Genomic DNA, 22,463 nt, shown 5'->3' with positions numbered 1-22,463 from the left:
GGCAGTAACGACGGCAATCAAACATTTGCGATCACTCGCGGTGAGTCTTTTAAGTTGCCGTGTTTTAAGTCGAATTTTGGTTTTAATTTGGCTACATTGGAGGGTTTTCCAGCATGAACTGCTTGTTTAAGGTCGCAAGGCATCTCAATGGGATTCAGGTCAGGACTCGGCCTGTCCAAAACCCTGTATTTTGCTTCTTTGCTTTGCTTTTGAGCCATTTAGAGGTGGACTTCTTTGGGTGTTTGGATCATTGTCCTGCTGCATAATCCAACTCACTGACAGGTGGACATTCTTCAGGATTTTTTCAAAGTAGAGCGGAATTTAAGATTCCTTTAATTATGACAAGTCATCCAGGTTCTGCGTAAACAAAGTCGCCCCAGACCATCCAAACCATCACAATACCAAAACGTACCCAATGCGCAAGACTGCTAGAGCATGCTTATACGCAATAAAGCTGATTAAAATGGTGATTAATCCACCAAATAATGATTACTGATCTCTTACAGAGTTAAAACTTTAGTTTTGTGTTCTTTAAACGTGAATATGAACTTATTTTCTTTGTATTACCCGAGGTCTGAAAACTACACGTCTTGTCTTCATTACTGGGTCATTCTATAATTTGGGGTACATTTCACATCACCAAAAAAGTACAAAAACAATGTTCTTTCTCAATAAAACAATCAGTGGTTCAAGTTAATATATTCCTTTAGTGTAACATATCCACTAGTTGCAAAGCTTAAACATTATTTTTTTTTTTTTTTTTAAAAGGGACAGTAGATGTAGACTACTAGGTAACTTAGTTGACAGGTAACATAGTTGACAATTTCCCTATTTTGACCCATAACTTCAGTGGTAGACCTTGCCTGGCTGACCACATGTCATTTCTTGAACAGAATAATGTTTAATTTGAACATACATTTGAATAAAAATTATTTAAAAAAATTGTAACCATAACAATGTATGTAACATAGTTGACAGTCAATTAATATACTCATTGACAATGTTCTATTATAGATAAAATATTTTAAAAAATAAAAGGACATTCACCACAGTTTGTTCAATATACCCTCCACAGAGATAAATGATATCATGTAATGCTGCTCACATAGTTTTAGAACAAACCATTTTTAAGTTGCTGAGTGGAGTTCTGTTAGTAATATAGTTGACAGAACTTTTGCGGACATTAATAAATAAAGATATTTAAATTATTTAAAAGAGAAACTCAATTTCAAAAATATTATTTTTCTTTAGTATGTAAACTTTTGAAATAAATAAAAAAATAGATGTTGTTGCCCTTAATGATTTTATTCGTTATTTTGAAACCAAGGCCCCCTCAACTTAAAAAACAGACACAGCAAAAACTGTTCATTTAGGAACATCATGACAAATTTCAAGCTAAATGAAGTATAGGATGCACATAATGTTTTTGTGATATTACAACATGTTTTCCATTAATAGGTAAAATATGACATTTTTAAAGAAAATAGTTAGAATAAATATAATTATCATCATTGGACATGGAATGTACCCCAAATTATAGAATGACCCTACTGCAAATAAATGCTCTAATGACAATACTTGTGTTTTTTGGATTGGATTTGTATTGTATTTGTGAAATTGATATATTTAGTAGTTTATAGTTTGAATTTTACATTGTACTCATAAGTATAAATAATAAAAATAGAGAAAGTGATAGTTTTGAAGGGTCTTTTTTTAATTTGTCTCGTTAACAACAGTGCTAACAGACACCCTGTGGTGCTTCATCCTGTGTCATACTGCATCAAAATGTATTAAAATGGCATTTAAATGTATTAAAAGAGCACATTCACCACACATTAAATTAATTAGATTTATTTATTTCCCGCGCTTATTGATGTTTTATTTTGATTTGTTCTTAATCAAACGCGTTCGCGGTGAGACTTTTGACCCTGACTGGATGCCGTAATGTTTGTGTCAGTTCTGAGGAAGATGGCGGACGAGCTGGACCGAGTGCGGATCTCAGAGGCCGAACTTCGAGCAGAAGCAGCGAGTTTAATTAAACTTAAAGATTTAGAAGGTTTGTAAGTATTAAAAGCTGCGTTTTGAGGAAACCCGGCTACGTTTCTTATAAGCGAAGGTTCATTTAAGAATTAGAAACGTTGTTAGCTTGTTTTAGCTAGCGGGTTAGCTATATGCTAACCTGTTGTTGTTAGTTGTGAGGCGGCGTGCTGGTTAGTTAGTTATAGAATGTTGGTGCAGATCGGAGTTAAAAATAAACATTTTTAAACTTTAACAGCACAAAGAAGCTCAGATTTGTTATAAAACAGCCTCTACAAACAGCACTGTATCAGTTAATGGAGTAAATTTCTCTCCTGTCAACTCAACCGAACTCATGTCAAAAGTTGGTTCGCTGCAGCTAATAAAGAAAATATACAAGAAATAAAAGTGAAAATAATCATAAATCTTAATACATTTCAGGTTCTTAATTTGTTGCTGGTGGTTTACTTATTAAAAGTGTTATATTTGTGTAAACATCTTCTTATTAGTGTAAATAAGTTACGATGGTCTGTACACCGCATAGTTACATTATGTAATTCAGTTTATTATTATTATTATTATTATTATTATTATTAATGCAGCGGTACCTTGAAACTCGACGTCAGATGGTTCTGGGAGTTTTAAAGACGTTGAGTTTTGAGGTATTTTTCCCCATAAGGATGTTTGGGGAACCTGTTAATGCGTCCATGGTCTCGTGGAGCTGCAGATATTTTAGTCTCATGTAAAATAATGAGGTTGTTTTTGACACTTATACACTGAAAATAAGGCAAATATAATATAAACACCCTGAAATACAATTACAAACAGTTACAAACGGTGGCTAAGTGGGTAGCACTGTCGCCTCACAGCTAGAAGGTCCTGGGTTCGATCCCCGGGTGGGGCGGTCCGGGTCCTTTCTGTGTGGAGTTTGCATGTTCTCCCCGTGTCTGTGTGGGTTTCCTCCGGGTGCTCCGGTTTCCTCCCACAGTCCAAAGACGTGCAATTGAGGTGAATTGAAGATATTAAATTGTCCATGACTGACTGTGTTGGATATAACCTTGTGAACTGATGAATCTACCGTTCCTGTCATGGATGTAACCAAAGTGTAAAACATGACGTTAAAATCCTAATAAACAAACAAACATCTTTATTGTTTCCTGACGCTTCTTAATGCTGGAGATGCTTGATCTTGGAATACCGTATTACCTTCAGCATCGGCGCATTCACATGTCTTAGTCGTTCGTTATACACCTAAAAGAAAGGTGTTGAGTTACAAGGTACCGCTGTATTTAAAAGCGACAATGTCTGGTCTGTATGTCTGTTATTGTACAGATGAAGGAAGTGCTATTAAGAAACGTTCATGTATTGTCTGTTTTACCACCTGGTCAGGGTCGTGGTGGGTCTAATTCATTGGGTGAAAGATAGAAAACACCCCGAACAGGTCACCAGTCTATCATAGGGCACACACACACACACACACACACACATTCACTCAGGGCAAATTTCAAAAGCTCCAGTTGTCCTGACTGCACATATTTGGACTTGTGGGAGGAAACCGGAGCACCTGGAGGAGACCCACACAGACACAGGGAGAACATGCAAACTCCACACAGAAAGGACCCTGGCTGCCCAGCTGGAGATTCAAACCCAGGTCCTTCTCATTGTGAGAATTACATTTTTGACATTTAGCAAAGGCTTTTATTTAAAGTGACTTACAGTACTGTGACAGTATAATATCTAAGCAATTGAGAGTTAAGGACCTTGCTCAAGGCAAGTGGTGGGCCTTGAACCAGCGACCTTTCAATTACTAGTCCAGTACCTTAACCTCTAGGCTACAACTGCCCTTCAATTATTTACTTATTTGTAGATAAGTACCTCAGACTTATGATAAAGTAAGTCAAAAGCTTTAGGTGTTGCCCTCACCACCTGTTTAACGTCCCTCTTCTCCTCCCAGAAGATCCAGTTAAGAAGCAGCGACACCGTGACGGGAAGAGACCAGACCTCCAGCGGTACCAGCCCGGAGCACAAACACGCAGGCACGGCACGGACGCAGAAAAATCTCCAAGCACAAATCCTGACCTCAAAATGCCTGTCGGGTCGGCATCGGGTTCTGACCCGAAACTAACCAGCAGTGGTAGCCAGTCAGTCCCAGAAAACCTTAATCTGGACTGCGAGTCCACCAAAGTATCTTCTACTCATCAAGATCCTGCAGGGTCTCCTGTCGAAGTCAACAAACCGTCCACGAGCGGCTCTCCAAAACTGAGAAAGACTCGTAAACCTGACCGTGAGATATACCAGCCGGGTGGGAGAAGACCTCGGGGGTGTAAAGACTCCGGACGAAGCGCGGAGGCAGAGCCGGTCTCCAAAGAATCGGTTAAGGCAGAAGATGTGATGCAGTGTAAGGATGTACACGAGGAGAAAGCAGAAGGAAAGGATGAGCAAAGGAAAGACAGGAGAAAACGAGTGCAGGGAGTTCAGCCTTCTGCAAATTCTGATCGGACCAGCGTCGAAATCATATCTGATGAAATGAAGAAGCTAAACATGAGCAGCTCGGCTGTAGAGTCAGAGAAAAACAAAGCAAAGGAAGGTAAACATGTTAAAGCGAAAAAAACAAGCCGAGAAGCTCCGGAGAACAGTGTGGCTGGAGGAGAGGACGAGACGAGCGAAAAAGCTGAAAAGATTAAGGAGAAAGGAAAGCGGCGATCAAGAGGAGGGAGGGAAAGAGGATCCAATCAGTTTGCAAATACGAGAGCGGACGAAGAAGCGGTAGAGAAAAGCCCGGCCACGAATCACCGCTCGCGGCAGGACGCTCAAGACAAAGAGCTCCAAAAAGCGAAGCACAGAGCGAGCCACCAGAGAAAGGGGAACGCAGACAGGCGCCGGGCGTCCGACGGAACCGAACCCAGCAGAGCGGGTCTCGCATCGAAGCGCTACTCGAAGTCGGAGATCAGACGCCCCCGGAATCGGACCTACAGCACGAGCTCGGCCAGCAGCGTCAACAGCGCGAACGGTCGCGGAGAGGCCGAGAGACGGGCCGACGCCGGGTTCAGGGACGGCGAGAGGGACGGAGGAGGCGCGCCTAAATCTCACGGGGTCAGAAACAAAAGGACGGTCAGAAACGTGTCCTCTACCGACTCTCTCGACGAGAACGAGACAGCAGGGAGAGACGCAGGCAGAACGCCAAGGAACGATAAAAGCGGTTTAAAAACACCTAAAGGAAACCTCGCTAGGTCCGGCGGAGCTTCTCAAGGAGGCATTTTAAGAGTTTCTTTAAACAAACAGTCTGTGGAGGACCAAACGAAACACAAAGATCCGGGTCCGAGAGGCCGAGGCAGGGGAATCTTAGTCCTCCCGACCACGTCCTCAGAGCCTGGACCTCGCCTCATGTCCGGAAGCAGAGGTGGATCAGCACAAGGTCGAGGAAGAGGCGGTCGAGGAGGAAGCACCAGACGTCTGTGGGATCCCAACAATCCGGATAAGAAACCCGCCCTCACAGGAAGCTCCCAGTCCCTGAGTTCACCTCTCCAGCAGCCTCTGTACCTCCAGCATCAGGGAGGGTACGGCCCGCTGTATTTCCTCGACACTGATGACGAGGCTGCGGGAAGCCCTCCCATGTGCCAGGGGGAGCAGTTCTCCAGCCAGCACGCCGCCGCCATGGCGTATTACAAATTCCAGAACTCGGACAACCCTTACCGCTACCCGTTACCGAGCGGCGCTCCCAACACACCCCCACGCTTCACCTACTCCTACCCGTATCAGATACCCGGCTCGAACGGAATGTACCCCAGTCCGGCTGCCCAGTTTTACGGAGCGTACGCTCACGGGGCTCAGGGTTACCCGTCCGCCGGCTCATCCGTCAGCCCGGAGGAGACGGAGGTGCAGACGCGGGGAGAACTGAGCAAACTCCTCAGAATGGCCGACAGCCAGGAGCTCCAGCTGAGCAACCTGCTGTCTCGGGAGGGGCTGAGCCGGGACGGACTGGACAGGATGGCACAACTGAGGTAAGACGAGTCGGTACTGTTATGGAAGACGTAGATTAAGAAAAAAAGAGCAGTTTCAGTAGAAAACCAACCGGAGGGCTGGTGCGCCCATGTCAACTCCCCCCCCCCACCCAATTTTAGAATTCTGGCTTCATGTAGCCGCCCACGTTCAGTTCAAAACGATGCTGGCATACGAGCACAAAACGAACCTTTAAGCCACTAGTCTCGCTCGTGTTGATCCACCGCTTAGAACCCGAGGAAGATGCGCATCAAGGCATCAAGGCTCTGTTCTAGCACCCAAGTCTTGAAAAGACGATTAAAGACCTTCCTCACGGCGCTAGCACATGAGTAACAGAATCTCAGCTCTGTTACCCGCAGGTCCGGGCACCGCTTGTCCTAGGGTCGGAATGCTGAAGCGTATTCATCGTAACTGCTGCAGTTGCGACCTCTGCTGGCTGATCGATGGTGCTGCACCGAGACGGGGGATAACGGAGATCGGTGCGTGACTCTCCGTGCGCGATACGGGTCTCCATATGAACCCGAAAAAGCACTAAGGAAGCTCTTCTGTAGTTTGCGTTGGACGGGAGCGTCTGATAAACGCTGAAAAACTGAATCTAAGGTCAAATGAAAATGTATAGGTCAGGGTAGGTGTCTGTCCACCATCCAAAACATAACGGTGTAGAAAGATCTTTGATCTGGTCAATATGAAACCTACAACCGAAGATCTAGAGATGGTTTTACAAGCGTATCTCGGAACAGTCCGATACAGCGGGTCCACCACAGCACGCGCCCCGTCGTCGGCGTTTGCCTAACTGCACTGCGCTTCCCTCCCCAGGGCCGAGCTCCTGACGCTGTACGAGCGAGTGATCCTAACGGACATCGAGTTCTCCGACTCCCAGAACGCGGACCAGTCGCTGTGGAAGAACGTCTTCTACCAGGTCATCGAGAGATTCCGACAGCTCCTGAAGGACCAGGATGCTGATACGGCCCCACAGATGAGGCCCATGCTTCTGACCATACTAGAGGAGGTGCCCGGCCCGTTTGTTTACCCCGGGTTCTGTTTTATTTCCTGATGGCTCACACCTCTGATAAAAGTGTGTGTTCGTGCTGGTGTGTGTGTTTATAGGGGACGCTGTTTTTTGATTCGCTGCTGCAGAAATTACAAGCCGTGTTCCAGTTTAAGCTGGAGGACTACATGGACGGCATGGCAATACGTGCTAAACCTTTGAGGAAGACGGTAATTATGGATTACATGGGTGGTACAGCAGAATATACTGTATGTGCATCTGCTCTGGTAAAGCTTAATGTATTTAAATAAATGCTCAGTGAAACCGAGGAGGTAGAGAAATGTTACACACAATTCTCTGTGTGGATCTACTGGGGTGACTGGAATGCACCTCTAGTCCACGTGTGCTGCCTTCATTCATACTTTCACAGCTTCGCCTCACGCTTTTTGCTCCGTGCTGCAGGTGAAGTACGCCCTGATTAGCGCCCAGCGCTGTATGATCTGTCAGGGCGACATCGCGAGATACAGAGAGCAAGCCAGCGATTCGGCCAACTACGGCAAAGCGCGCAGGTCTGTCCTTTAGCACCAGAACCGGAGCGTTTAAATATTTATTACGATTTATCAGTGTGTGTTTTATGTCTGATGTTTGTCTTTTTTTCAGCTGGTATCTGAAAGCTCAACAGATTGCTCCAAAAAATGGAAGACCGTACAATCAGCTCGCCCTGTTAGCAGTCTACACCGTGAGATCATATTTATTTATGTTTACTCTTAAACCATTAAATTTGGTCAGTTCTGTTGAGGCTATATATACATACACTGATCAGCCATAACATTAAAACCACCTCCTCATTTCTACACTCACTGTCCATGTTATCAGCTCCACTTACCATATAGAAGCACTTTGTAGTTCTACAATTACTGACTGTAGTCCATCTGTTTCTCTATATGCTGTTCTTCAATGGTCAGGACCCCCACAGAGCAGGTATTATTTAGGTGGTGGATGATTCTCGGCACTGCAGTGACACTGACATGGTGGTGGTGTGTTAGTGTGTGTTGTGCTGGTACGAGTGGATCAGACACAGCAGCGCTGCTGGAGTTTTTAAACACCGTGTCCACTCACCGTCCACTCTATTAGACACGCCTACCTAGTCAGTCCACCTTGTAGATGTAAAGTCAGAGACGATCGCTCATCTATCGCTGCTGTTTGAGTCGCTCATCTTCTAGACCTTCATCGGTGGGCACTGGACGCCGCCCACGGGGCGCTGTCGGCTGGATGTTTTTGGTTGGTGGATTATTCTCAGTCCAGCAGTGACAGTGAGGTGTTTAAAAACTCCACTCATACCAGCAAAACACACACTAACACACCACCACCATGTCAGTGTCACTGCAGTGCTGAGAATCATCCAGCACCTAAATAATACCTGCTCTGTGGGGGTCCTGACCATTTGAAGAACAGCATGAAAGGGGGTTAACAAAGCATGCAGAGAAACAGATGGACTACAGTCAGTAATTGTAGAACTACAAAGTGCTTCTATATGGTAAGTGGAGCTGATAACATGGACAGTAAAAATGAACCAATCCCAGGTTGTTGTCTGTTCCTGATTTTTCCAGATGTTGCGTGTGTGCGCACTAACTTCCTCTCGTTCTCCCCCCTGTTGGCAGAAGCGGAAGCTGGACGCTGTTTACTATTACATGCGCAGCCTGGCTGCCAGCAACCCCATCCTCACTGCCAAGGAGAGCCTGATGAGCCTGTTTGAGGAAGCAAAGCGCAAGGTCAGGAGAGGTCATGTGTTCATTTTCTGATGCGGCACTTTTATAAATTAATTTCGGTCATGCACTAAAGCCAGTAAAGATGTAAGTAAGTAAGTAATGAAGTTTAGCAGGACATGATGCTAAATAAAGTGATATGTGATGTTATTTTATCTAAAGTGCACAGCCTGGAGTGCTTTATTCTATTTATAATGCACCAAACTGCAACAGGCTCTTGGAGGCGCAAGATCGAAGCTCAGCTCTGCTATCCACTGGCCGGGCGCCTACATAGATGATGATTGGCTCGTTTATGAAAGGGAGGGCTGGGGGTTTTACTCAGAACTGCTGTAATTACGCCCTCCGCTGGCTGGTTGAGGTGCTGCACAGAGCCGGGGAATACTGATCCCTGTCTGAACCCTCCTGGTGCAGGTGAAAAGTGGTCGGTACTGCACACGTGTCGGGAAGGGTGTGTGTTCGGGTCGGGGTCTGCAGCAGTTGAGGTGAAGTACGATCAGATAATTGGATATGACTAAAAAGACACAGCACTGATACAGGGCAGCTTTAGGTGTTCAGATGTAGTGAAGAAACCCTCCCTCTCTCTCTCACTCTCACTAGGCCGAGCAGATCGAGCGCAGAGAGAAGCAGAACGTGGAGGGTGGCGCGCGTGGCCCACGGGGGCGCGGCCCTCCCCGGGACGACGACGCCACCCGGGTTGAAATCTGGATCCGTCCCTCCGGAGGCGCGCCTCACACGGCCGGCAGAGACTCGGCGCAGGACGGAGGACTGAGCAGACTGAGCGCGAGCGACGTGAGTCCTGCAGCTTCACACGTACACAGCGTCTTCACTTCTCTGGCAACCAGGAGACCAGCCTGCTTTTTAATGACACTGTTTGGTGGGATTCGAACCCCACAGGAGTGTCATTGTTTACGTGCTACTCCAATTCCAAAAGAGAGGGAACAGCGTGTGTGTGTGTGTGTATGAAAATTTGTATTCAGTTAAAACAGCACGAAGACGTAACAAATGGAGATCCGTACCGCGCATGGAGAGTCACGTCCTGATCTCCATTATCCCCCGTCTCTGTGCAGGCGCCCAGCCGTCCCTCTCTTCCCCAGACAGGCGCCCGGCTGGCCAATAGCACAGCTGAGATTTGAACTCATGAAACTGAACTGTCAGCACTGGTGGTCTACACTGTTTTACCACTTGTTGTGCGCCATAATCAGTTCCCACTGATTCTGTTGGGATCTGAGGACACCAGTTTGTTCAGGTTGTAAAACACGGCCAGTGTGAAACCTGCCAAACTCCCCTTACAGTCAAATTCCATGAAAGTCCTTATCAATAACGGGACTAAAAACACGTATTGGACCCCCTTGACAGTACCCGTCATAACCACATCTGCCAGAAAAAAGGACTATGAGCCGTCCTGGTGTTAAACCCTCCTACTGTCTTTATACACAGAGCAGGCATAACATTACGACCACTGACAGGTGAAGTAAATAGCACTGATTATCTCTTCATTGTGATGGCTAGTCGACGGATCAGAGCATCTCCAAAACTGCAGCTCTTGTGAGGTGTGTCCCAGTCTGCAGTGGTCAGTATCTATCAGGAACAGTGGTAAACCGGCGACAGGGTCATGGGCGGCCGAGGCTCACTGATGCACGTGTGGTCCGATCCAACAGACGAGCTACTGTAGCTCATGCTGCTTCTGATAGAAAGGAGTCAGAACACACAGAGCAGCACAGTTTGTCGCGTACGGGGCAGCAAAAGGGGGACCAACACAATATTAGGAAGGTGGTCATAATGTTATGCCTAATCAGTGTACCTTGATAGTAATTTGTTTTGGTTGTGCTTACAAGGTATGTTCACAATCACTTCCGACATCTTCCCCTCATTTCCGTCACGCCCGCCGGCGTGCCATCTAGTCTTTCGAGTTCATACGAACGTGAATGCAGTTCGCGCCTTCGCCCGAGCACCGGCGGACGGTTCCGTCGCGAGCAGACGTCCACCCGAGCGTCTGAGGTCAGCCGGTTGTTGGCGAGCCGAGCACAGGATGTAGCCACACGTGACTCACCCTGTAATGCGGTGAAGGGCGTCGGTGGGCCGAGCTGCAGCCGTCAGCCTGGTTACCTTGGAAATTCGCCCACGTCGGCGTAAACACACGTACCCGCACACGTGCCCACGTGGCACCACATTATTCATCCCTGCGCGCCGAGTTCGGGAAGCGAGGTTCGATTCGCCGACGATTTGTAATCATCATAGCACAGTAAAGCATATTTTGGGTTAGTATTAATTTTATTGTAGTTTCCTTTTCCCTATTGTAGTATTTTATCTTCTGTTTTTATTCTTGTAGCTTAATAAGAGATTCATCCTGAGTTTTCTTCATGCTCATGGGAAGCTCTTCACTAAAGTGGGGTAAGTCCTTACACCTGCTATAATGCACCATTTAAGCCAACAGTGGAGCATATACAGTGCCTTGTGTAATAAGATGCCTTTATTGTCATTGCACAGTGTACAACGAAATTGAGTAGCAATCCGACGGTGCTTACACACACGATAAGTAAAAAATAGAAGCAAAAATTACAGTATATACATATACACAACACACACACACACGTGTATGTATGCCTAAAAATCTTAAATATAAAGAATAAAGACTAAACTATAATTATTAAAAAGGACAAAGACATTGTTTACAGCAGTGAGGTAGCAGTGGGGGTATTGCACATGCCCTGAGTAGCTTAAGAGAATATTGCACAGAATATATATTTAGCTCTAAAAAAAAAAAACAGTAGTGCAGACATAATAAATATAAATATAAATACATTGTGCCATTTTTAAAGGAGTCCAGTGTTTGATGTTGTTGTTTCCTTTTGTAGTGATTTATAAGAGTCAGTTGTTAATGTGTGGTTTGGGAGTGTTTAGTTCCCGTATGGCCCTGGGGTAAGAACTGTTTTTTAGTCTGTTTGTCCGGGCTGTGATAGACCAGAGAGCGTTTTCCAAATGTAACCCCCCCTCATTCATATCCAATTCCCTCTACTGCTGCAGACCACTGAGGGGTGTAACTAACACACGCCCCCTCCGACATGTCACGCACCGATCTCCGTTATCCCTCGTCTCTGTGTGCAGTACCATCGATCAGCCAGCAGAGGTCATAATTGCGGCACTTACGAGGAACCCCTACAGCCCTCCTTTCCCCGGACAAACCGATTATCGGTCGTGTAGGGGTCCGGCAGGCTGGTAGCACAGCTCCTGAATTGGAAATGTCAGCACAGGTGGGCCAGAGTGCCCAATTAATGCAAATCAAGCCCCATTTGACTTTATTAATTACACTTTTCAAAAGTTGAAGTGATATCATTACTACTTTTTATATTTACAAGTAAGAATAGGTTAAACTTTTTATGGTTTTATTCTGTTAACCAGCTCTATACACCCTGTAATCCGTCTAATATCTCGGTGTGTGGTTAAATCAGAATTATCTCAAGGTTATTAGTTCGTATCTCTTAAATCCACTCTCAGATCTTCGTATTGTTATATTTATTTGTGTAAAAAGCATCTTTGTACATCACCCAGTTACAATAGGATGACGCATCGTTCCACACACAGCATAATAACTCTGTTTAGTCATCACATACGCCTTCTTATATGATACGATATGGTTTATATATATATATAAACAAACAATGTATGCCTCTCCTGCCCTGCACTAGTAGAGAACTTCACCCTGGCGAGAGATCGTACACGTGCACAGCTGCAGAAAAGCAATAGTAATCAGAATAGTCTGTATACTTTTGCTAAATAACTCAATCACTGGGCAGAAAACCTTAATCAGATCATGATCATCTTCATCTATAATGTTGATTATTGTTAAATGAGATCGTTAGCGTGCATTAAACACGTTATTTCCTGACTAGAACAACGTTGTCCTGATGTGTTTAGATTAAATAAGATTAAATAAGCCTTGTTTTATTGAACCGGCGTTTCCGGTCCTCAGGATGGAGAGCTTCCCAGCTGTGGCCAGTCGTGTTTTGCGGGAGTTCCAGGCTCTTCTCCAGCACAGTCCCTCCCCCCTGGGAAGCGCACGCATGCTCCAGATCATTACCATTAACATGTTCACCATTCACTTCGCTCAGAGCAGAGGTAAGCGCACACGCGTCACGACTCCACTCACATCCAGAGGTACACTACAGGGACAAAAGTATCTGGACACCGCTGTTAAGTATCGAATTCTTGCTAACAGGGGTAAGTTCTGGCTTTGCTGCAATGATTTAGGGAAGGTCCTTTCCTATTTTAGAATAAACAAGCTCTCACGTAGTCACTTTCTTAACCGTTTATCTAATCAGCGTCGCAGGGGGTTGGGGTGCTGGAGCCTATCCCAGCTTTTCAATGGGCACAAGGCACACAGTAACACCCTGGACCGGACGCCAGTCCATCACAGGGCACACACACATTCACCTATAGGGCAATTCAGTGTCTGCAATTAACCTGACTGCACGTTTTTGGACTGTGGGAGGAAACCCATATGAACACGGGGAGAACATGCAAACTCTGGGTCCTGGGCATCGATCCCAGGACCTTCTATAAACAAGCTGTATAAATACGTGAAGAACATGTCAACGGCTCTGGAATGAACCGGAACGTTAACGCTGACCGAACGGGCACAAATTCTCGCAGACACACCTCTAAGTTTTAAAATTGGATGCCGGACAAGATCACGCTCAGGTGTCCAAATACTTTTGGTCACACGGTTTATTTGAGCAGATTTCTCATGCGCAGAATTTTAATGGTTTATTATTTATATCCTCACGATGTTTGCTCCTGTTTTTATCTGCTTCAGCGAAAGGACAGGGCGACACGCGGTCCGTCCTGGAGGAACAGAGTACCTCTTTCGGTTTGGCCATGTTTGGGCACCTGGTGCAGCGCTGTACTGATCTATTAAAGCAAACTCCTGCAGGTGAGCAGCAGACTTACGTTTTGTTATGTTATTAGACTCTGAATTCCAGCAGTCGAGAAAGCGGTGAAGTTTGCTAGTCCACTACTGCTGAGATCTGCGGATCCAGGGTTCGATTCTGAGCGGGCTGTCGGCCAGTCTGGTGTCCGTTCGGACATTTTTGGCTATCCAGAACAGCCTAGCCACTAGGAGGCACACTTGCACATGTCGGTGCATGCTTAGTGCAGGTCCCAATCCCAGTTGAAATAGGAGAGTTGAATCTGGTATTTGCGTGTGTTTCAGAGCCCATCCCCGTGGAGGAGCTCGATGAGGGTGATCCAGGAGCAGTGCAGTCCATGGTTCCAGTATCGGCCTTTCCCTCGGACCTGCGAGAGCTCCTGCCCAGTGTGAAGGTCTGGTCAGACTGGATGCTGGGCCACCCAGAGCAGTGGAACCCCCCGCCGCCCGGTTTTGAGTGAGTTCCTCTGATCAATCTGTCTGTGCTTGTGGTGTACCCTAGTCTAACCATGGGTGACTTATCTGGGCTTCTAACTTTAGTATGTTTAGCATTATTGGGCATTCTGCTCTTGTTTTACTGTGAAGGTGGCACCATATTGCCGAAGCGTCTAAGCGGTCGGCTTAAAAACATTGTGGCTAGTGTATTTGGCACACCAACCTATCAGTTAGAATTTCGGCTATACTATCGACCAGCCACATAAGGACATAATTGGCTCGTCTGAGGGAGGGAACGCTGTAGAATGCTGCAGTTATGACCTCTGCTGGCTGATCGATGGTACTGCATAGAGAAGGGGGACAACGCATATCGGTGCAGATCTGTGCGCTAAGCACATCCTTAAATAAACCTACCAGGTGCAGGTGAAAAGAAGTGGTCAGGAGTGGAGGTCTAGAGCAGCGTGTGTTGGTGTGTTCTCAGTGCCGGTCCGGACGTGTGGCAGTGCCTGGCAGAGCTGTGTAACTCCCTGGCCCGGGTCTATCACGGCGAAGCACCGCTGTACAAGGCCGACGGAGACGGGGACGAGGAGCTCCGACTGCTGGTGCTCGAGGAGGACCGGATGCTGGCGGGATTCGTCCCCCTGCTGGCGGCTCCGCAAGAGCCCTGCTATATAGAGCCGCAGACGGACGCCGTGAGTCGTGGGGTTTACATCCTGGGGCGGGCACAGAACCGTCATGCCGGTTGCTTCATATTCACTGATTAAAACATGCCTCACACACACGTAAACAGGTTATTAACTGGTTACTGTAGTTTATTTTTAGTTTATTTGTTTGCCGACCTAGCCAGGCGTCCACACAAACACAGATTAGACCGACGGGGTCTCTTCTCGGACTGGTCTGGGCGCCTGTGCCAGCTGGGTTCACATGGAGCCTAGAGTAGCTCTCCGTACGCCATACGGCTCTATGCGGGAACCCAACATTGACAGGTGAAAAGAAGCGGCTTCAGATCAGACACGTGTCTGAGGGGGGGGCGTGTGGTGATCAGATCAGGAGTCGTGCAAGCGGAAATGACTAAAGGGCGGAAAGATAGATTTTATGCCTCATGTGTCATGCGCTCGAGCATGTTCATCCTGTTACGTCGACTTCTGAGTGCACGACACGCAGTGAGATCGCGTCCGTTACCTGTCCCTGCAGGCCATGGCAGCCGACTGTAAGCGAGTGACGGTGATGAAGTACTTCCTCGAGGCCCTGTGCGGTCAGGAGGAACCTCTGCTGGTATTTAAAGGTGGAAAGTACATTTCCGTCGCCCTGTCGCCCGCCGCCAGCCAGCCGACGAAGGACAAGCCTCGGGAGCAGTCCCAGGTCAGGAATACTGCACCCAGTGGCACGTACCATGAGCACTGGCGTGTACGGAACCCAGTTTTAACTCTGTGTGTGTGTGTGGTGTTTTCAGGAGGATGACGTGATCGTGGAGGAGAACTCCCTGTCCGCGTCGGAGGGCGAGATGGATGCCGGAATGGACGGAGACGGAAACGAGGACGACATCCGAGAGCTGAGGGCTCGACGCCACGCTCTGGCGCACAGGCTGGCACAGCAGCAGAAACGCAGAGATAAGATACAAGTAAAGCGCAGTCATTACCGCAGTACCGGCTCTGAATAAGACGAGCGCACCAGGAATATTCAACAATAGTGAACTTTTATTGGTCACGTTCATCCCAGCCTTTGTCAGGTCGTCCTGTGAGTCTTTTGCAGGATCTCACTCGGATGAGTTCCTTGTTCCCCTGATGAGATTGTTAAGACCCCTGGATAAAATTCTGGGCTTTCTCTGCTGCATCGTGCTGCAAGTAGCTCCCAGTGGTGTCTGCAGGGACGTTCCATGTCTTGGAGATCATCTACACGTTGTCCTTTTGGTGCAATGTAATGATCTCCAGCCTTTGTGAGCAGCCCCTTAGTTTCACCATGGTCCCCAACACACCCTGAACACTTGAATCTCTACTACCCCTTTTCTACCGACGCGGCACGGAGCCCGTTCCGGTTCCCGAACTTGATTTTTAACCGGTTCCGCGTGTTTCCACCGAAAAAAAGAGGTTCCAGACAGAGAACCGGCGGGCCGATCTGGCACCACAGGATACTGGGTGTGTCATGTTGTACAGCACAGCGCGTTAGCAACAACGGCGTCAGTTGGAGTCTCGTATGGAGCTTAATGCTGCATTTTTATCTTTTAAACTTCACCTGATCACATTTTGCTCCAGTTTGCCGCTGATATTTTCAAACGCCTTTAAAAAGATGAACTGTGTGATATTACGAGATAAAAGTGACCCGGACAGAACGGAACTCGCTTAACGTGAAAAATAAAGCGTGAAGCTTTTTCATCTCCCCGAGCTGCATAAACACACGTGAAGTAAATCCAGTTACACACGGATACACGTGGTATTATAGAGTGGATTTGATGTTTATTTCACACAGATGTTTGTTCATGTTGTGGAACTTTAATGATGTTTTATCGCTCGAGTCGAGCGCTGAGTAAATCGGCTATTTGCGCCGAGAGTCGCGGTGAAAGCGAAGCGCAAAACTCCTCTCGCGTCAATAAACTAAAGAAAACAACAACTGAGACGAACACGTCACGTCTTCTCATCACCGATAGTTAGATCGCTGCTTTTTACATAAAAACAAACATCTGTAACAGCAGCACAAACGCTCACACATAATCCACACACTCCTCCATGATGATATTACCGCTCTTAACTCTTAGTATGTAACGCCCACCGATGATGATGCTGCTTGGTTCTCAAAAACTGGTGGAAACATGAACAGAACCGGTTCAAGAACCACGTTTTTTTTTGGTGGAAAAGGGGTGTGGCTGGTGTGGTGTTTATCATGTTGTAGCCCAACGTTAGGTCCTATAGGCAGTTTTGCTCGGACTGCGAATATTCACCGTGGTTAAAGACGTCGTGCTCGTCTCACTGATTACTGATAGTAAAGTCCTGACGTTATTTGTTAGATCGTAGAGTGACGACGCTTTGTGTGCCGTCCAGGCCGTGCTGCAGACTGGAGGTCAGCTGGAGCTGGAGATCAGACCCTTCTATCTCGTCCCCGACACCAACGCATTCATCGATCACCTGGAGGGACTGGAGAAGCTGCTGGCCTGCAGATCGTACGTGGTGGTGGTGCCGCTGATCGGTGAGTCTGTTCTTCTGCCTGCGGTATTACCATACAGCCTGTCACTCCAGGGAACGTTTACAACCTGCATCGCTCCTCGATTAACGATAGAGTCAAAATCATGTAACGGCAGACGATGAATTTTATCGTCATGGCAACTCCTGGTATCCTGGTATCTTCTCCAGTGCCATCCTGGAGGAGCTGGACTACCTGTGCAACCTGAATGGGCTGCAGGTACGACGCCATGCTACCGGTAGCGACAAGGAAGGATGAGGAGAGATTATAACTGTCTGTGGCTACCACCTGTAAATCTGTTTCCTTTTTGGTGGTTGTCTGGCTGTTGCCTCTCCAGTGCAGCAAAGCAGCTGAAATTGATTCCTAACTGAACCCTTAAAGTTTGTCTGACCTGGTTTTACTGTAATAATTAAGTCTTCTCTCTATATTAAAGGTATTAAACATGGAATCCGTGCACTATAATAAGAGTCTCTTTACCGCCGTGCGTTTCAGTCATCACAGAGCTGGACGGCCTGGCTAAGGGTCAGGAGAGTCGGGATCGAGAGTCCGTGGAGGAAGCGGCCCACGCTAGACTGGTGCAGGAATCCGCTAAAGCCGCCGTGACGTTCTTGGAAAAGGGTTTCGAGAGCAGAGAGCCCGGCCTGAGAGCGCTCACCAGCAGGGGGAGCCAGCTGGAGTCCATCGCCTTCCGCAGCGAGGACACGTCTGGACACAAGGTCCGTGTATGGTCTCCGTTTGAACTGTGGTGTAATTTACTCTGTCCAAGTCTCCGACAGGTGTGCGTCGGGCGCTCCCTCGTCATTCGGTCAGATCGCTTAAGGGATCTGAGGGTTTAGACACGCCCTCTTCTCGTGGGTGTAGGACCATGATAAAATGCGAGCCGAGACTGGAACCCGAGCATTTTCAGGCTCATCTTTTTGTCCGTCTGTTTATCCAGGGCAACAACGACGACGTGATTCTCTCCTGCTGCCTGCATTACTGTCAGGACAAGGCCAAGGACTTCATGCCCGCTCAGAGAGGTGAGAGATCAGTTCTGCTTCAACAAAGACGCACGTTTCTGGTGTTTAACTGAGTTCCCTCTGTGAGATTAATTATTTAGTATTAATAAGAAGTCGGTTCAGTCTGCTGGTTCCATTTTTAACTCGGACGTTGTTTCTTCCTCAGACGGACCGGTCCGCCTGCGCAGGGAGGTGGTTCTGCTCACCGACGACCGGAACCTGCGCGTGAAGGCGCTGACCAGGAACGTCCCCGTCCGAGACATCCCCGCCTTCCTGAGCTGGGCCAACGCGGGCTGAACCGGAAGAGCCCGACGTCCTGCTGTTGGGGGGAAACGCAGAATGAAAAACTAAAAAAATCGCTCGACCTTCACCGCAGCCGCGTGGAGAGCGAGGACACGGCACAGATGTGGAGAGTGAGGGTGAGAGGGAGGAGCGACGAGGGAGGAAGGAAATGATGAGCAAAGAAATGGATTTTAAAGAGATGATGATGATGATGAGGATGAAGAGAGACGTGTGTTTATCCTGCTGATGGTTAGAAGGTTAGATGATGAGCGCGCCTGGCCGAGCGGAGGCGTGCTGGGGTTTGCGTGACGTGTCCGTGTGATGTGCACACGCATGATGTGTCCGTGTGTTCTTGACAGAGTGAAAGATGTACCGGCATGCATCTCGCAGTGCTGAGTGGGATTTTCTGAGCGATTGAACGGGAGCGTTCGAGAGCGGCCGGTCCTGGACCTTCGGTTTAAGGTGATGCCAGCGACTCGGGGCAGAGGAGCACAAGTCCTCTCTCGCCCCGTTTTGGCCCTGCGCGGCCCCGTAAACGTTTATCCGTCGCTTTTTATTTCCCGTTCCTGCAGTTTGTTTGTTTAAGCTCGTTTGTTTTTTCACGCTCACGTTAGAAATTGTACTTTGGTGGAACGGATATATAAACATATAAAATATAGAACGTGTATCAGCTTTCTGTTTGTGTTCGGCTCTGGTGCACCTTTATTTCCTGTCGTGATCCACTGTTCTCAAGATTATGATTCACTCTAAACACACACACACACACACACACACACACGTGAACACACACTTTCTATGTAATATAAACGTGAAATAATAAATAATACATCATTATTCTGTAACGTTTGGTTTCATATTCGAGCAGCGTCGTCGCTTCTGTCCGAGCGAGTTTACATGTCTGAATAATACGTCGTCTGATTTAGCTGTAATTTCATTACAGTTGTTACTTGTATTCTATTTTTCTAAATTAATTAATGAATTAATAAGAATGTTGATGATATTACAGCTCAGTACCTGATCTCACGTGTTACAGTGTTAATCCTACACAGGATTGATTACTGGGTACTAAATCGTACCGTCATTAAACTGATCGCTCCTATATCTATATTTCTTTTGCCCCTGTATCACCACAGCGGATCTGGTTCGCGCACCAGATTTGTCATAGTGCCCTCCTAACACTATCCGGGCTCGGGATCTGCACTTGACAAGCGCCACATCCCCAGATCTCAGCAGTAAGTGGGCTAGCGTGCTTTACCGCTGCTCCACCCAGCCCGAGCCCCCCTAACAGCTCCACTACATAAATGTATGAATAAATAAATCGTGGTTTTTTTTTCCTGACTCCTGAAGACGTGTGAACGCGCTCGGTGAAACCTGAACGTAAAGCTTCTGCTAATGAACTGTGTGTGAGTGTTAATCAGTTTGGACGTGTAAATAAAAATTTCATTTGATTTCAGATACGAACATATGGAACATTTTTCTTTTGGTTTAATAAATATCAATAAAAAAATTCTAAAACGCTCTAGTTTTGTTTGATTGATGAAAATAAAGTTTCAATGAGAATTCTGTTGTTATTATTATTTATTACTATGTATTATTATTATTTTTAGTCTTGCAACTAATAATCCATAAGCTACTCAGAGGAAAGAAAACCTCGACACACAAAACAGCTTCCGTTCTTCATTTCCCTTTAAAGAAAGTGACTGTATAAGCACAAATCCCCACAGGCACACTCCAAAATCCTGTGGAAAGCCTTCTTAAAAGAGTAAAGGTTATCACTGCCCTTAAAAAGAGGGAGGGTAGTGCTTACGTATCATTGCCCATCGTTTTGGAACGGAGTGTCCACATACAAGGTTTGCATTACACTACATTTTTGAGCCAAAAGTATCTGGACACCTCATTTCAAAACCATCCTCCTTCTGTTTTAAAGCATTGACAGCCTTTACTCTTATAAAAAGGGGCTTTCTACAAGATTTTGGAGTGTGTCTGTGGGAATGTATGCTTATGTAAATGCCTTGCTCACATCGCAGTCAGTGTTCCGAATCATCCCAGTGATCAGCAGGGGTGAAGGTCAGGGCTAGGTATAGCGTCTCCACACCAAACTTGTTAAACCAAACCAAACCAAACCACGTCTTTACTGAGGTCGCTTTCTGTACAGTGATACTGGAGGAAAGGGAAACGGCCTTTCCCAAACTGTTGCCGCATATTTATTATTATCATTTATTAGGATTGTAACGTGATGTTTTACACTTTGGTTATATTTCTAATAGAAACGGTAGTTACTGCTTACACAAGATTCATCAGTTCAAGGTTTTAATGTTAAACACAGTCATGAACTATTCAGTATCTCCAATTCACCTCACTTTCACGTCTTTGGACTGTGGGAGGAAACCCACGCAGACACGGGGAGAACATGCAAACCCCACACAGAAAGGACCCGGACCGCTCCACCTGGGGATCAAACCCAGGACCTTCTTGCTGTGAGGCGACAGTGCTACCCACCGAGAACTAAAAGGGGTGTTCCAATACTTTTACTTCAGTGTTAGTACTAAAAATACTTAAAACATACATACAGAGCACAAAAGGTTTATTAAGATATAAGTAATAAAAATACAAACATTAATTATACATAAAAACAATCTGTGCAATTACAGCCTGCAGATTCACATAAAAAACACAAGCAAATATAAATAAATACATTTTATATATAAAAAGCAATGTTTAATACCAGCAGCAATAAAATAAAATAATATTAATAGTTTCATTTTATTAACATTTTAAATTCGGTTAATGTGCTAAAATCTACAGAAATGTGACCCTGATGTGACGGAATGAATGGAATATAATAATAAAAAGACATTAAAGCATAATTTTCTAATGTAAATGATAAACAGTTTATAAAACAGGTCTCATGTAAATGTTTTACAGTCTTAATGAATTAAACACCATTTTTAATGATTTTATAAGTGACGTTAATGTGCTGAACAGAAAACGTGAAGCAGAAATGTGCTTTTGTTCCCCTGCAAGTTTCATCACATTTTATTCATTAAATTAAACATATTGCACATTAAACATTTAAAATCAAATGTACAAAGTCCTCTGCGTGTGTTACATCAGTGGTCCCCAACCACCGGGCTGCGGACTGGTACTGGTCCAGTTTAATTCCCAATACTCTTTGGGTGTTATTGTCTCTTATCACCACTAGGTGGGAGCAGCGTCTCACTGCTGCGAAAAAAGCTCAGGATTCACACTGATTTTCCATTCTATAGTCCGGTCCGTGAAATCGTATCTTATATGAAACCGGTCCGTGGTGTAAAAAAAGGTTGGGGAGCGCTGTGTTACAAACCCTCTCCTAATCTGTCAAACAGTAAATGTGCATTAAAATATACAAAAGTTAAAATGTATTAAGTTTAAAAAGTAAAACCTGATTTCCAGAACTTCGTTTCCAGAAAATTTGGGACGTTAGTAAAAAGAACCTTTGATGTTTTAATTCCTTCGGATCTTTATTTAACTGATAAAAGTAGAAAAATGATTTCCAATGTTTCACTGATCAACTTTATTGTAGTTTGTAAATTGTAAAGTCAACCTAATCTAATTTAATTCAACCAATTTCTTACACATGTTTTTTGGTATATATTCTTGTTTTTAAGGCGTATAGAGATGCTTTAATCGATGTTTCCCCTGGTCTACAGTCTATTTTCCCTTTATAAGCTTCTCATCTTGTTTAAAGTTGCACCAGATTTAAAATCACACTTATTTCCCCCTCAGTATCGACCGATTCCTCTTCCCCCTACACTTCACCTGGAAAATGTGCTGTTTCACAAAGCCAGAATGTTCAGATAATGAAGTATTTTTATACTTTCTGGTCTTGTAGCAGGATATTG

General features: G+C 45.9%; 1 protein-coding gene across 2 annotated transcripts; it reads left to right on the top strand.

Moving 5' to 3' along the window:
- The first annotated feature begins 1,968 nt into the window (after positions 1–1,968).
- Positions 1,969–20,142, top strand: smg6 (SMG6 nonsense mediated mRNA decay factor). 2 transcript variants are annotated; one of them, XM_063013574.1, is made up of 19 exons: positions 1,969–2,056; positions 3,974–6,017; positions 6,832–7,024; positions 7,123–7,233; positions 7,466–7,572; positions 7,664–7,742; positions 8,665–8,775; positions 9,367–9,558; positions 11,099–11,160; positions 12,740–12,885; positions 13,583–13,699; positions 13,979–14,150; positions 14,610–14,820; positions 15,323–15,490; positions 15,582–15,749; positions 17,164–17,308; positions 17,795–18,018; positions 18,240–18,321; positions 18,467–20,142. In XM_063013574.1, the coding sequence occupies exons 1-19, from the start codon at positions 1,969–1,971 to the stop codon at positions 18,595–18,597; spliced, it is 4,551 nt and encodes a 1,516-aa protein (XP_062869644.1). In that variant the 3' UTR covers positions 18,598–20,142. The 2 variants fall into 2 exon arrangements, with proteins under 2 accessions (XP_062869644.1, XP_062869645.1); XM_063013575.1 differs by lacking the exons at positions 1,969–2,056; positions 3,974–6,017; positions 6,832–7,024; ... (2 more) ...; positions 7,664–7,742; positions 8,665–8,775 and adding an exon at positions 9,158–9,251 and having other exon boundaries at positions 18,467–20,102.
- Positions 20,143–22,463: the final 2,321 nt, after the last annotated feature.

This window comes from Trichomycterus rosablanca, chromosome 18 (genome assembly GCF_030014385.1).
Source record: "Trichomycterus rosablanca isolate fTriRos1 chromosome 18, fTriRos1.hap1, whole genome shotgun sequence".
Lineage (NCBI taxonomy): Eukaryota > Metazoa > Chordata > Actinopteri > Siluriformes > Trichomycteridae > Trichomycterus > Trichomycterus rosablanca.
This window is presented reverse-complemented; position numbering and strand designations above follow the sequence as displayed.